General features: G+C 37.0%; 1 protein-coding gene across 1 annotated transcript in view; it reads left to right on the top strand.

Annotated features, from left to right (window-relative positions):
• Positions 1–16,468, top strand: part of PIEZO2 (piezo type mechanosensitive ion channel component 2) — a gene marked incomplete at both ends in the record, with an annotated part of 302,122 nt that overhangs the window by 251,625 nt on the left and 34,029 nt on the right. Inside the window, 6 exons of the mRNA XM_080364144.1 lie at positions 2,142–2,263; positions 3,067–3,138; positions 7,090–7,193; positions 9,224–9,322; positions 11,717–11,828; positions 13,541–13,606. Coding sequence (XP_080220270.1) covers positions 2,142–2,263; positions 3,067–3,138; positions 7,090–7,193; positions 9,224–9,322; positions 11,717–11,828; positions 13,541–13,606 — 575 coding nt within the window. The remainder of the gene's footprint in view (positions 1–2,141; positions 2,264–3,066; positions 3,139–7,089; positions 7,194–9,223; positions 9,323–11,716; positions 11,829–13,540; positions 13,607–16,468) is intronic.

Raw genomic sequence — 16,468 nt, 5'->3', positions numbered from 1 at the left:
TTTCCTAAACCTTAGAAATCCAATGATGGGAAGGGAAGAAGATGAGGTTTTAACTGTTCCACACCTGTGTATCATAGGAACATGACCATATAGTCTTCTAAGAGACTATCTGTATCTGTGCTACATTTTGTTCTCTGATAGATGTGCAACTCACATTGTGGTTTTGTGTTATCCTATTTTATGTAGTATGAATGCATGCAATGTGGATGAAATATGAGGAATAAACCTGTCTCTTTTCCTTTTTCTTTCTTTCCACCATTACCCTGTTATTCTCTCAATTTGTCTCTCCCCATCACTCAAAAGAGTAGGAGAGTCAAATGCAAATCCCCTTTGAAACTCATGACAAGGGCAGACAGTTTACTATTCAGAAGTGCCACATTAATCCTATCTCATTTGAAGGCTGAAGCCTAGATGGTTAGAAAATAGGAGACTGAGACACAGGGAGTTGGTGAGTTTGTCTAAAAAAAAAAATGGAACAGCAAGAGACCTCATTAGAGAAGCTGTAGTTAAGAGTCACCTATATAGCCTGAAATCACTATGGTCTGAGGAAGCTGAGTGGCATCTTGTCCCTACTGCAATGGTTGGCAACATTCTCACCGGTTTTACCACTATTAGGATTTTGTTCTGTATATCTGCATTCCTAGTAGCATTTGCTGGATGCTTGTTGCTTCTGTTTCATTTGTGTTTGAGTGTAAAAAAAGATATGTTTACTTTCACTGAAAATATTTGCATTTAGCTTAACTGGACTGGGGATCCTTTCCATTTATACAGCCAAAAAGCCACTCTACTCTCTCTTGTGTGCAACCAGCATGCTTCTTTTGGAACTGCAAAAAGCTTTCAAAGCTCATCCACCACCATGCATGAAAAGCCATAACTGCTCCCTAACCAGATGTCAAAGCCCACTCCTGACATCTTCTTCCACACCTGCGAAATGAAGAAGCATCAGAAAGCTGCAGGGACTCTGATGCACACCTGGGGTTTCCTACCAGATAATGTACTGGGCTGGATGCTGTGCTTAAATCAATCTTATCCCAGTTGACAGGACTACCTGTCCTGGACTTCATTCTTTTCTGTAAATTCTGCAGAGTTTTAGATCAAGGAGGCAATACTGCTTGCAGTAACACCAAAGACAATCTATGTTTCTATAAAAATTGCTAGCTTGTATTTGCAGGATGTCTGACTTCAACAATAGAGGGTGCTTGTTTACTTTAATTCAGTTGTGTGTATCAGTACTTCATACAGTTTAGGCTGGTTAGGATGAAGAGTACCATTAGCACAGCCAGAAGTTTTGAACAACCTAGTTGTTCTGACTGACACAGCATAACGTCAGCAGCAGATGAATGATGGAGTAACTAGCTGAGATGAAAGCTTTTCCTTCTGTAGTGGGTGGTTTCTCCCTAACAAATGGACAGGCTAATAAAAGTATTTAAGTGCATTTTGATCACTAAAATTAGTGAATCATTTGTTGCATTTATTGTTATATTGAAATAGCATTCTTTTTTATTTCTTTTTTTTTTACTACTATTCTTCAAATGATGAAAACTTGCAAGTCTCAAAAGACCAGATTGTGCTAACTGTACAGGACTGCAAGAAGGAGAATTTAAGGTTTGCCTACATCTTGCCAAAACTGAACCAGCTTAAGTGTTCTGTGTTTCCAGATATGTGGGACAAATGAAAGGTTAAAAGGTGAAGACGTAGCATAAATAGTGCAGGAAAAGCCACATCACTCGTTCAGAGTGAAAAGTTTCAGGAAAACCACTGCATTAGGCAGAAATCATTTTTTTCTTAGATCTTCACTTGCTGTGTTGTGGCTCCTTACAGAAGTTCTTTAATTTTTAAATAGTAATAGGATAGTTGAGTGGGTTAAGTAGAATAGTCATGTGATAGCAGGCAAACAAGCTCTCACTGACTAGTGAGTGAACCTCTAGGCTTGACCCTTCCAGCCAGTCCCTCCAGAGCCATTTAATTCCTTATGCTTAAGGGTAGTATTCATTACAATGTGGAATGGATATTTCCTTTAGAAATATTGAAGAGTGTGTGTGTGTGTGTGTGTGTGTGTATGAATATGTTGAACACTTGCTTTTCAAGGTGAGTCAAAAAGGGTGTCAATGTGAATCTAATAAGATTCTTCCTTTTGCTAGAATGGATCGCATCAAAGCCAGGCAGCAAAAATACAAAAAGGGTAAAGAGAGGCTGCTAAGCATGACCCAGGAGTCCTCAGAGGGGCCAGAGATTCGGAAGGTTTCTGAAGAAGATGATGAAGGTACCATTAGCTATTGCTGTACTGTAGTTGCAGTTGGGCACTGAGGACCTAATAGACCTAATATTTGGGCAAGTGATAAGTTGTTCTTCAGAACTGTCATGTAACAGGTTGCTAACTGTCTATCAGTTTAGAGCTTGATTCAGCCAAAAAAATCTGAGATTTTGTACTGCAAGAAGGTTTAGAGAAAACTTCTTTGAGTTTACTTTTGGTTAACTTCAGGTTATTGGCAAAGAGCTGAATAGCAACACAAGTTTTTTTTGAACAAAGTAATTATCTAAAAACCAGTGTTACAAATAAGTAGCATTCACATTTTTCCAGCAATGTTTTCTGGATGCTGTGAGGTTTTCTCAGTCACTGAAATATTTTTATACTTTTGAATGTTGTTTTAAACATGACAACAGATAAAATGATACCTATCTAGTGTCACATTTCCAGCACTGACTTGGGACCAGCACTTACTGGATTTAAAATTTTTGGAGCTTGAAATGTGAGAGGATTTGAGAGAAAGGAAAACATTTTCTTCTTGAAATTACAGCCAACTGTGACTGTATGTTCTGAAACACAAAACTGAATTTTTTACCTGTTTTAGAGTAGAATGTTATTTTTACTGCTACATAAACCAGAGTATTTCTGCTCACTGGTCATGCTTCTGAATAATTTTAATATTGAATGTATTGAGTAGATCTAACATCTGATGTGCTCATGAAATTTTAGCTCTTTTGAGAGAGATTAAAAATGATTTATCAGTGTAAGAAACATGTTCTCATTTTGTAAAATTAATATTTGGACATATTTTATTTTAGGAGAAGCAGACAAAGAGAAAGCCAAGGGCAAAAAAAAGCTGTGGTGGCGGCCTTGGGTTGATCATGCTTCCAGTAGGTTTTCTCAATCATCTTACAAATATGTGGATTTAACCCTTATATCCTTGACCAGAATGAAGGCATTCCCATGACCTGTTTGTTTTATGCCTGATTTTATGATTGTGACTTGATAGAAGGCTTGTTTTTTTCAACAAATGATTTCTACTGACAGATCTTAAAGGAGTTTAACCGTATTTTGAACTTCTATGCTTTGGAAGCATAGCTAGCTCATGACACTTTGGGTATTCTTAGAAAAATATCAAATCAGATAAACATGTGCCAAAAAGAGTGAAGTGGTTTCGAAATTCTCAACTCCCCCCTACTGCAAAGCACAATTTATTTAAAAATATGAAGGTGAAGGTTTGCCAATGCACTCTTAGATTAGTCATAATTTCTTTTTCATATACACACATCATACATATTGTTTTATGGGTCATCAGTCATTCTACTGTCAGGTGTAGAAATCTGAGTACCACAATAAGGCAGCAAGACTATTCCCAGGACTAGGCTGTGTAAAGCTCAGCTGAATATCTCTGATCTCACTTTAATGTACTGTTAATGCTGGTTGTTTTGTTGTTGCCATTTTTTTGTATTTATCTGAGAGCAGAAATAGGTTCAGTCTTGTGCACAAGAGATTATTAGCCTATATTGTACGTATCATTGTTGCATTATGATTTATTGTTTTGGTAGCCCAGTCCATGCATATAATAGAGTTTTTGCCTGTGTTATGGATTGAGTAAAAGAAAATAACTGAGTAGATTACAATCTCAAGATGTACTTCCATTGGATCTTTGTTAAAGGAAATCAGTCATGAGCTATTTAATAACCTGTGAAGATTTAAAAAATATTCAAGTGCATGGCACTGCTCAGAGTTAAATATGAATGTCTGTATTGTACCGGGTCATTTAGTTTAAGAGTTACTTCAAGTCATACTGTTACACATCTACGTACTGCTTCATTTATCCATGTGTATTTATTTGTAACTTCAGCATATATATTTATCAACAGTGTTTAACAGGATGTTGCATGATTATTTCTATCAAGTCACAAGTAAACTGTGCCTCTATTTTTATTTTTTCTAAAGGGCACACTGCCACTTTAGAGGAGACCTATCCCTTTTCAAAAGTCTTGTGAAAACAAACTTCTTGCCCTGTAGTTTCATTAGGAACAACCATGACAAATCAGATCAAAACACTAATATGTGAGATTTTACTGTAGAATTTCAAGCTACAGTGATTTTGAAGGAATGGGATATGGTCTCTTGTTTGTAATAAATAAGTCTCTTCTTTGTAATAAGAAGAACTGCTCAAAGAGAGACATTGACTCTGGCTTTTACTTATTTCACCCTCATTATTTAATGTTTTTAGGTGGCAACTTGGGTTTTGGTATTTAAACAGTGAGCATTCTTGTCATTATTTAGTGCAATAATGCAAAACCTTGTGGGAAACATCACAGACCCTGATCCTGCAAACAGTGGTTGCCTGCCATGGGGCTTATGTCCACACTCACCAAAACATGGCACTGACAGTAGGTGCTCACAGGCATACAAACTATAAATAGGCTGATATTCCCCATGTATTCTTTTTGAAACACTGTGCTGTAACTGCGGCATTCTGCTGCACATGCCTGTTCATGTCAGAAATTTTTTTTCTGGCTGTGGCTCTAAGTATGTATATATTGAAGTCACTCAAGCTTGAAATTTTTTGCCAATTCTGGCTGTGGCTCTAAGTATGTATATATTGAAGTCACTCAAGCTTGAAATTTTTTGCCAATTCTGATATTTAATTTAGATTTTTATTATTATTTTATACCATTTGTTATAATTTTATTATACAGAAAGGTGCCTCATTTTGTATATTAAAGAAATGAAAAGGCAGTTATGAATTTGGGTCTGAGTAGAACAGATAGGAAACATCAATGTGGATTTCCTCATTCACACTCATTTAGACCCTCCCTTGCACGGAGGTATGGTTCCTCCTGTGCTCGTGGATTATTTATGGAGCCCCACAAAGTTCAGCAGGAGTTAGGGCCACGCGTTTTGAGGTCCTTGGCTTCTCCTGGGGCACAGAGTTGTGTCCGATGTAGTGCAAAATATGGTGCTCACAGCTGTCCTGGGGAGCTCTTTCCCTCTGGGTACATGCAGAAGATGAGACTTTGCTGACTTCTGCATGGCTTCCCTTCTCTTCTCCATCTCATCCCACAAGGAGAGCCTGCAAGTCCCTTTTCTCAGTAGGAGAAGGTCCCATTTTGCAGTAGGAGAGGGGTCCCTCAAGTCCAGTTTGGCCATGAAGTATCTTACTGGTAAAATTTGCTCTCTTTAGTAATCTCTGTAGGTGGCTAACACACTTCTTATTCCATTTTTGATGTGTGCAAGAATGCATTATTGCTATTCAATCATACCTCCCTCTTTAGTTGTAAAAGAGATGTAGCTGCTACATTATAGTGTTCCTTAGATACATTTCAACCTAAACAATTTGGAGGGAGATCACTGTAGATCTGTTTTCTGCCGGCTCAGGCATTACAGGTCTGACCAGGTGCTACTCTGAGCCCTTAAGGAACAGTACTGCAGTAGAGGTTTCCCCTGGATGTCAGACCTTATCCCACTCATCTTCTGTGTGGACAGTTTCTGCTGCTGACTACAACATAGTTTTTTATGAAGAAGAACTGCAGACTACGGGCTCTTAAAATACATTTGGCTCTTTAACACATTTTAAATGGGCATTCCTAGGAGGATCTGTACCAAATAATTAATTTCCTTGATACAAGAAATTTCTGAACAATCTTTTCACCTCAGTTCAGCATTTAGAACTCCTGAAGCAGACTGTCCCTCTGTAGGACGTTCATTGATGTTAAAAGTCATAACTAGGCACATGAGACACAAAATTCCTACTGTGAAGGAGTTTTAGATGCTGAAGTTATGATCCAATAGACTTCTGGCAAATTTCACAGTGTGCTTGCCCTGAAGTTTCTATGGTAGTTATGTGTGGTCATCTGTGCACAGAGGATCTGTGTAGAATTCAAGGTATGATTGAATTAAAGCAATTGTTACTTTTCCAGAAACCTATAATGAGGGTTAAATATAATTTTTAATAAGAAATGTATTGCTCCATATATCTAGATTGTGTGACATTTCATCTAAGTAACTGTTCCTTTAAATATTTCAGCTTAAATTTGGAAATAATTTACCAGTTTTCACTGCTGAATGTAGTGCTGTGATTTTGATTTTTCTCTTGCGCATTACCTTATTTTAAATTTTTTTCCCTTGTTCTTTCATGTAGGCCTGTTACCACCTGAGAAATAAAAACATTGCTTCTGTTCAAGGATATAAGGCCTAGCTTATTCACTGTGCATATTTTACTGTATCAAGGTTTCAGAATCTTTCTGAATCCATGGGCAAAAAATTGAAACTCATTTGTGATCACAATAATAGAATCCAAGTGATTTGTTTTAAACAAACCAAGGTTTTCCATTATCTCATCAAAGCTTAAATGTTTGAAGAAAGCATTAACTAATACCATCCCATTCTGTAGTTTAAAGGATGCCTCAGCATTTCAAAGAGAAGTTCTGTATTTTTTGTCCAGTGGTTATGTTCATGTAAATGATTTATCTACCTGCTGGGCGTTTTTTACTCCCTCAAATAACTGTCAGTTACCAATTAATTTACACTTAACTACCATTTTTCCTAAAAAAAATGTAACCTAGCCACTTGATACACTTCAAGCTTTTTCTTTACATTTTCTTCTCATGGTGATGTTTTCCTTCATTCTTGTACAGTTCTCATTCATGGCCAAAGTATTGTGACTAACATCAACTAAATTGCCTGAGACCTTTTCATCTCTTGCTTCTTCTCTGTTTTCACCTCTCCTGGTTATGAATTTTTAAATGACTGGCTGGCTGTTCATAGTTCTTGGGGCAGTTGAGAATAGAACTTTTCAGAAAAGTAAGAAAATATTTTGTTTCACTTAGTGGTCAGAAGTGGAAATTATTATTTGTTTGAGACGGACAGTGAAGAGGAAGAGGAAGAAGAGAAAAAAGAAGAGGAAGAGCCTCGAAAAAAATCTGCATTTCAGGTACTTTTTGGTAATTTGCTTTCTAGTTGATAGCTGGAAAAAAAATGTAGGCTTCTCATAACATAGGCACATATGTTAAAACAGCCAGTACATCTAAAGTAGACCTGAAAAATATTGCAAATTAAATTTCTTGCCGATCCAAAATGCAGGTTTGCCTGTTTTAAGCATTGCCGGATTCCCACAGGAACTATAGTGAAGTCATATCTTCATTCATTTATGCCTGAGGAAAACAAAAATGCAAAAACAAAGGTTAATAATCTGAGCTTTATTTTTTCTGCTTTGCAACAAAGACAAGTGAGAGGGTACTGCTGTACAATGCTTCAGTGGTTTTCTGTTTAGTGGTTTCTCTTAGTAGAAGTTATCATTCCATGAAGAAAGGATTCAAAAAATAAGTGACCTTTCATGGAAAAGAATACATACATTAAAAAAAATTTCTTCATCCTAGTGCACCAGAAAAGTACATCCTTGGGTTATAAGGAGCTTATCATTTAAAATTACAAAAGGAGATCATGTCATTTTATCTCCTTTCTTTTTTAGGATGTTAATTAATCTATTTGCATTTTAAGTAACAGACCTTATGAAGTAAGAGGATATTGTTCAAAAAATAGCTGGAGTTTCCTAACTGGGTTCCTACAAATAGACTGGTTGATGTTTGACAGTACCAGGTGTTGAATTCACTGGCTTAAGTGAAGAACTTGGGTGAAGAATTAGTGCAATCCTCATGCATGTAGGGTTGCTTTAATCTTCCTAAGATTAAAGTTTTACTCATTAAGAATTTTCTGAAATACCACGGAACTTTTCCAGATCTCTAACTTTAAAAGCTTAAGCAAATGCGTAGCTTTTTGCAGGTGAGTATTCCTATCCAGATGTGAGTTCACATCACCACAGAACTGGTGCATTACTGAAAGCCCAGCCCAAGGAAGAACAAGAAATTACCTCCATGCTCTTCTATTCCTCATGCCAATAGCTTTCAAGCAAAGCTTCCCAGACCACATAACTGAATTACAAGAATAAATATTTTATTTAATTCATTGATGCAATGCGCCTTTAGTTTATATACTTACATTACATTACAAACTGATTACATTTGTTAAACTGCCTGCATGGTAATGTCATGAAAGAATTTTTTCCTGATCTTAAGAAAGGCAAAGCAAATCTGGATGAAAAAGAATGTGATAAGTTAGTTTTATTTTCTACTATTTACACTAATTTTTGTATATTTTGCATTTAACACACCTCAGACCATAGAAATGGCTCATGAATTTCTAGGTTATTTTTCTTTTTGGTTTTCATGCAGGTGTAGAGGAAAGTTTGCGTTCTTGTTTCTGCTGATTTTTTAAAAATTTGGTGACAACATTTTGTTCGGATGTGCTGATTCCAAGCACTGACATTTTAAAGAGTTCTGAATTTGGGGTCAGAAGCTAATAAGATTTCTTTCATTTACTCTGGGTTTGGGTTTTTTTATTTGTTTGGTCTTGTTTTTTAAATCTCAGTCCTGAAACTTTTAATCTGAGACTGGAAAATCTGGTCTCTCAAAATTCTGGCCTGACGTTCTGTATAGGTGGCTAGTTCCGCAATGAGCACAACAGGAAGGTATTGGATGTCTTTATGTAGGAGGGGAGTTGTATGGCAAAGAAAAATGGTTTTGCTTATGAAAAGCCTATTCATCATTTGGTCATCATACCTTATTCACCTTCCATCACCATGAACATGGTCTTAATAAAAATACTAGCAAAGTGAACTTGTTCGTTGTAGTATCTGCTAAAGAATTATTTTTAATTGTTGATTTTTCTTTTAGTGTGAATTGTGTGCAGTAGCCACTTCAAGGGTTAACTTGTAGATTTTATTTATTAGAGAACACAGGCAGCTGAGAATCATCTCACTGAAATTTTATTCTGAACATCACAAATGGTCGTTTTTCATGAATGTAAATCTGTTCTTAATAATCTAGATAATATCATTCGGTAGATACTTTTTATTAACATTTTCTTGTTTTCTACTAATTGCTCTTGCTTTGTCCTTCTTTATAGAGAGCTATTGGGAAATTTGCTTCAGCCATTTTAGCCTTGCCAAAGTCTGTCATTAAACTACCCAAAACTATTCTTCAGTATTTAATCAAAGCAGCAAAGGTACTTGACATTTTGCTCAGTGTGTGACCCATCCAATAGTTCCTGATATAATGTATGTCTCTCTCTTCGTCTGCATTCTTCCTCTTGTATGAATGATTCAAAAGAATAATGACGGGGAAGCTTCATTCCTACTTAATGCACTACATTTCCTACTTTCGGAATGGTTAAGCCACAAGAAAAGTGGTGTTTTAAGTGTAACCCTGGAGAGAAAATGCAGACCCAAATTCTCATTTTCTTCTGATACTGCTAGACAAGATGGTCACATCAAGTTGCATGTATCTTCTGGACACCGTGGTAACTGATCTCAGAAAGCTGGTAAAAGATTTGTAAAACACACATTCTGCTCCAAACCCCTTTTTAGCTCCCTCCTCCTCTGGCCTTCATCATCATAAAAAAAATTTGTGCATCTTCTTTCTTGTTCTCCTTGAATACATTTAGCATTTCCTGCCTTTGGGCACTGTTCATGATTTTGCACTCCATACATGTAACATGATATTGTAAGGAGTGAGCATTACAGATTGAGCGTACTAGCTCTAAAGCCTAAAAGATACTGCATTTGAAGTTTGTCCAGTGGTAAGAATCTAAAGTAATACATTTGTATGCACCCAGTCACCTCTTAAAATATCCACTGCTTAGCATAAGTAGTTACATTAAATTTATTAATCAAATGGCCTTTCTTCATTTTAATCTTCTACCCTCTTCCAAGTCTGCCTTTTATGTCTAATTTCTTTATTCACACTGTGACTGTGGATAGCATACAATTTCTCAGCTAATTGTTCAATAGTAGATACTGACAGTTTCAGGCTTTCAGTAAGTAATATGGTATTAGTTCACTAAATTATCACCATTCCTCCAGATCACCTTCATTAGAAAACACCTATTACAAAGCAAAGAGAAACCAGTGCCTCTGATTCAACATGTTTTCTCATGTGGTGCTTGTTTTGAACAAGTCAAATGTGAAAATTAATGTATAGATCTCAAGACATTTGGAAGAGGACCTTCTTATCAACAGTACCAAAATAATTTCTTCTCCGTTGTTTTATACGTTCACAAAACAGAACAAAGTCTTTTAAGTATTTTTCCTTTTAAAATTCATTTGAAGTAAATTTGACAGTTTTTAAAAATTGGTTTCAATGTTCAAAAGCAATTTTAAAAATATAAATAAACCAAATAAAAATTTTACCATTTGCTCCTATAAGGAGCAGCTCCAGCTTCACTGAGATAACACGTGTGTTTCTGTCATTGTCTGCATGTTTGTCTTGTGAATTAAAAGAGCTGTTTTGTTACTGTGCTTGTTTTTCACCCTTATGGCTGCATCCGTGTGATTCCCTGCCCTGTCTCTGTTACCAGCCTGTGTTGCCTAGAAATAGAAACCAATATAGTGCCAACTGAAAATGATTACCACTTTTTAATGAAAACCATAAAGGAATAAAAGAACATCTTTTGTCTTAAGCAGCTATGGAGAATTTACAGTTCTTTAGTTTCTGTTTATCTTATATAGGGAAAAAAGATATAAGTGTTACTGCTTTTTTTTTTTTTTTTCTGTACGCTTCCTCCACAGCTGGAGCTTTTTTTTTTCCTTCTTAATTTTCCCATTGCTATAGCATTTATAAATATTTTGAGCCAATTCCATGCTTCATGTAGTCATGCAGGTCAACAGTCTGTTGATCTGGGTGAGTGCTGCGAGCAGGATTTGGCCCCATAAAATCTCCTTGATATATAGGTAAGTATTCCTGTCTTCATTTTACAATTGGAAAAACAGTAGCAGAAGGATTCGTAAGTGACTTATCTGAAGCAACAAAGGGAGCCATTGTCAAAATTGGGATGAAATTTGAGGTTTTCCTGACTGCCAGGTTTGGAACTGCACATAGATAGCGAATTTGTAAATGTTCCACTGGGGTCTGTAGAGGGGAAAAAAACACCTGAAGTATGAAAAATGTACAAGCACAAAAACCTGTACTGAAGTATCACCACATCTTTTGATGCTGTTGTTAGTTGACTGCAGCACTTTCTCTTAATGCTTCCATTACTCTGCATCTTACCTGTATAACGATAAAGTAGAAATACAGAATTAAATTGAGAAATTCAGGTTAAGTAGCCCATATGCATAACGGGGTATTAATTCACAAAGTTTAGAGGATAAATTTTTGTGGCTTCTAATGAAACTTGGTTCACCCACAAGTGTTTTCACATTTGGTTTTATGCTTGCAAAAATAGCACACGAAAACTCAGCAGACCTGCAGGGGAGGTGTTTGATTTGGGATTAAAAATATTTCTCTACCCCTGCAGATCTGAACGTATTTACTCAAACTCTATAATCCCGCTTGTGGCTGATTCTATGGCTTGCTCTCAAAACATGAAGAACCTTGAAATAAATGGGTTTGTTCCTTCCAGTTTGTTTATCAGGCCTGGATTACTGACCCAAAAACAGCACTGCGACAGAGGCGCAAAGAGAAGAGAAGTTTTGGCAAAGAGGAGAAGCGAAGACGAAAAGGATCTGGGGATGGTGGGTAGACTTCTGTATTTTAAAAAATGGACTGTTACCTAGACTGCCTGTTCCTGGTAGTGAAAGGAAGCAGAGTTTTAGAGGGCAAATGCTCTCACTTCTGGCAGGAAAGTGGAGAAATGGCTTGGTGTCTCTCCCCATGACAAGGCCGGCCAGAGCTCTGTCCCTTCATTCCACACAATATACATTGGGGGAGATAAAGCAGAGGAGGAGATAGATATGTTTTCATCAAATTGCAAGGCACGTGCTTTTGCTAAACAGGAAGACTCAACACATTGCAGAAAACATCAGTTATATGAAAATATTTGTAGAAGTAGTGCGTGCAAGAGAAATACATAACCCTGTAAAGACATAACTTTATAAAGCTAAAAAACCTGATAGTTAACAGCATTTCTCCAGGATATGAGAGTGTAAATGTTAGGTGTTTGGTCAGAATTGGGCAGAGCAAGGACATTACCTTTTCACTTGCTCACCTCATAAAAAGGTTTATCTTACTCTGGAAGTTTTTCTAGGGTTGCTCAAAGTCTCTCATTTTGATGACAAATTCATATGTATTCCTAGGAAAAGTTTTGCATGTGGCAGACTTACGTTTTGTGTTGAAGAACTATTTCATGAGGAAGTTCCTGAAGAGCTGTGGTTCAAGTGAAGCTGTAAGAAAAACTCAGTGAAATAGCCACATATTATTTCTTTTTGCCTCATTTCCTATATTGTTCCCTAAAGAAGACTAAGTTGATATATGGGGAAGAATATTAAGAAATGTTTTTCATTTTCCATGCTGTACTCACTGAGGAACACAAATACCAATGAACTTGTCAATTCACAGTGAATTTAGCAGGTAGCAAAAGGAAAACATACAAATATTAATGGGGTTTTACTGGCACTGTAGAATCATACATGCCTCTGAAAAAATAAAAAAGAAAACAGCAGTTTATAAGTGGTTCATATATCTTCATCTTTTGCTCCTTTTTTAAGCAAGACTAGAAAACAAAAATTCAGGAGCTTTTCTGGTCAGTATAAATGAAGAAGAGAAGGGCCTATTCAGACTGAATCAGCTGGACTTTTCCTCCATTTGCTGCCTTCACCAGTTGAAAAGAGAGAGCTTTAATTTGACTGCTGCCACTGAAGCTGTAGCTGCAGTTGTTAGATATTAGACAGATGGAGAGTCATTTGTCTGTCTTTCAGTTCTGCCCGTGACTCGGTCACTCTTCTGCTACAGGACTAAATAACAGCGCTTGGTGATTTCAAACCAATTCTACTGCTTCATTTCAACCTGAAGATCCCACTCAATTCATTTGGGTTTTGTGGGACATAGGCAGGAGGAGATCAGAGCACTGATCAGGTTGCCCTTTGCAGAAGCCAAATAAATGAGCTATAGTGTGAGCTAGTAGGAGGTGAGTCTGCTGAGGATGGAAGTGACATGACTGAGAAATTCCCTGGATTTACACCAGCAGAAGATCTTGCTCTGCAGCCTTTTTAGTAAGAAAACGCCACAGCAAATTGCAAGAGGGAGCAGCCATCCACAAAATCCTTTGCTGACAGGGTCATCCCCTCACTTGAGTCCTTTAGAAATGGAAATGTGCTTCCTGTTATAGTGATGGGTGAGGAACTAGTCACTACTGCTTAGTAGCCATAGCATTTTGCATCTTGAATGGCATTTACACCCCCATTTCTGTAGGTATAGCAGTCACTCTTTTGCTCATTGTTTTCCATAGGTGGTACTGATGCAGACTGTGAAGACAGTGAAGAGGAACCTGTCAAGAAGAAATCTGATGGACCAGGTACGAAGGCGGAAAGGTTCTTCTGCTCTTGCAGTGGAGTTGTGACTGATGACATAATCACAGCTTATCACAGAGACACCATTGCAGTGATGTCAGGCTTGTGTAAAAGCTGCAAAATCCAGTGAGAACTTCCAAACTACTTGCAGGTTTCCAAATGCCAGGTTTAGAAGTCCTGAACATAAGAACTTCTACTCTTGGAGTAGTAGCTGCTGCACTCACTCTCTACACAGTTGAGTAAATACACCTGCAGGCTTAGACTTGATCACTTGCTGTATATTTTATTTACAGAACAACTTACACCCAAGCTTAGCTTCCAAACCTGATTATGTACAGCCCCATGTTAAAATCTGCATTGATTTTGAATAGCTGAAATGTTATTATTAGCACAAAGACCTTGCATTTTTCAGTGTGCTTTAGCAAGGTTAAAATAAAGCTTTTGTCAGATACCCATTCAGCAAGGTGCAAATATCTCCTCTAAAAAAATGGAATTTTCCTTGTCTTATCCATTCTCATTCATAATCAGATTTAGGGATGCTCTGCACAACAGAATAAGTGCCATCAGTTTGCAAGATCTTTCCCGTATTGAAAGTTTTCCTACAAAGTGTAATGGATCATGACTCTAAGCTTGGCTCTTTTTTTCTAACTGGAGTAAAAGAAGAAAGCAGACTTTCAACTTAAAAGTAAGTCTTCATCATGACTTACCTTGAGTAAGACTTTGTCTTCAGAAGCTGTTTTTCTTCTCTGATTAAAATTGCCTCCCACAGTTCCAGTTAAAATTGTATTGCTGAGTGAGCCATAGAGTAGAAGATGTTACAAGGGTGTGGGAGATGTCATTTCTTTCTCACAAGAGCAGTAGTCTCAAATAAACAAGCTTCATTACTACAGGAGTTCTTTGGTGTGGTTTCGGGGGCTTTTTTTATCTAGTAATTTCTGGTGATGCAGTTACCTCTGTTGAAACACTGAAGTGGACCACTCAAATACATCTCTAAGGAATTACTGTTGGTGCTACACAGGAGTTAGGGAACGAGAAGGAGGTTTATAATTAATTTATATTGGAAACAGTCAATTTAAGATGCTTTATATTTTTGTTGAAATACTTTGACCATTTCTAGGTAAAATTTGTTGAAGATGGTGATTGGAAAAATTAGACAGTAACTGTTATGAAGCATTAGTATCATTATTAACCTTGGATAAAATCCTATCTTTGAGGCAGAGAGAAACCTTCTCTGCATTTGACCCTTTAAGTTAGAATAACAGTCTCTGCAGAAAATAAATATTTGTTTCCCTTTTTGAAGATGTTTAGATGCAATCGATCCCAAAAGATTATTTTTAAAAAAATTTAGAGAACAGCAAAGCTACCAGAACAGCTACAACATCATTAAAAATGTATACTAAATCACCTCCATCCTAGAGAGAAAAATGACCTTTCAGATTAGACTGGAAGTGCTTGGCAAAGCACTGTGGTGATGCTATGGCATGCCAATGGTGGGCAATGATAAAGATAATTTTAACTTGGAAGCTGTGATTCTCCTGAAGTCAGTGACAGAAATTATACATTAGAGAAGACGAACATGGGTTAAAAAAAAATAACCAACATTTATATGTTGTATATTTCTGTGTATAAGTGCTACATTTTCTTTTAACCTATGCATAGTATTACATCTGGAGTTCAAAGAAAATGAATGTTCCTTGAAGTAGAAACAGCCTGACATTTAATTTATGGTGCCATGATTTCCTTAGCTTCAAGACCTACATATTGAAATATGAGTGAATAAAATTTGATAAATCATAAAATATCGCCAATTCCAAATGACATTGAAAAAGTCTGGGAAAAAGGGCAAAATATTACTGAAATAATTAAATGACCAAGTGAAGGGGGCTAAATGTTCTTACGTTCAGAGATAGCGGGCTAGTTCCATGGCATTGCTCAGGTAAATAGTAGATACTGCCATTTCAGCATCCATTTTACAGGAATATACCACTAATGAATTTTTTCCTTAGTTTCCCTCCACACATATGTGCATAAAACCCCACCTGCACACACAGAGACAAGTGCACATTGCTCCATAGGAAAACTTTTACTCTATTCTAGTTTTACCTTTACATTTTTTGTGAGGGGTGAATGTGCACTGCACTAAGTTTTGCGTGCCATCTTGTGGTACGGCTAAGAAGTGAGGATGTTAAATGCATCATGCTTTAGTGCATAGGCTGACTCCTTAGTATCTACTTCAAACATTTTGTCCCTACATGGCAGATTATTGGCAGTTTTCTATTCTTTCTTAGGCTGATTACTCTAAAATTCTAATGATTCTAAAGGAGCTACTGAAATGAGAAATTAACTTGAGACAGCTGCACTGAGCAAAAAACAGCTACTATTGGTATAAACCCATAAGCCTCACTCATGGGATAGTGTACTGCTTTGACAAAATGGTGCAGGGTAATGTTTGATAAATTCTTTACATGATTTGTGCTAGTTGGGCTGGTTGATCTGAGATCACTGATGACACAGTGCCATCTATTTAAGAAAAGAGAGACTTTGGAAGCAGTAAATGCAAAGAGGTGTGTTTGGGTGGTTGGAAAACTAGGAGAGATTCAAAGACTGTTTAGGAAGGTTAGACTTTCAAATTCAGCTAAGCAAGGTTCGAGCACAAAAGGCAAACTCTGTGCAGAGAGAAGGGCACAAAAGTAAATAGCCAGGTAAGAGGCTCAGTTTAGCAGGCTGGCTGAGCAGCTGAAGGGATCACGGAAGCTGGGGCTATTGAGTAGCTCTCAGGAGATGCCCAAATCTTTGGGTTTCATTTTGCAGACCTGTTCATACAGCGTCTCTCTAAAATCAGGGACTTTTTATATGCCTTTATGTGC

Source organism: Nesoenas mayeri (assembly GCF_963082525.1).
Source record: "Nesoenas mayeri genome assembly, chromosome: 2".
NCBI classification, from domain to species: Eukaryota; Metazoa; Chordata; class Aves; order Columbiformes; family Columbidae; genus Nesoenas; species Nesoenas mayeri.
Note: the sequence above shows the minus strand (reverse complement) of the source record. Positions and strands in the feature narration are given on the sequence as shown.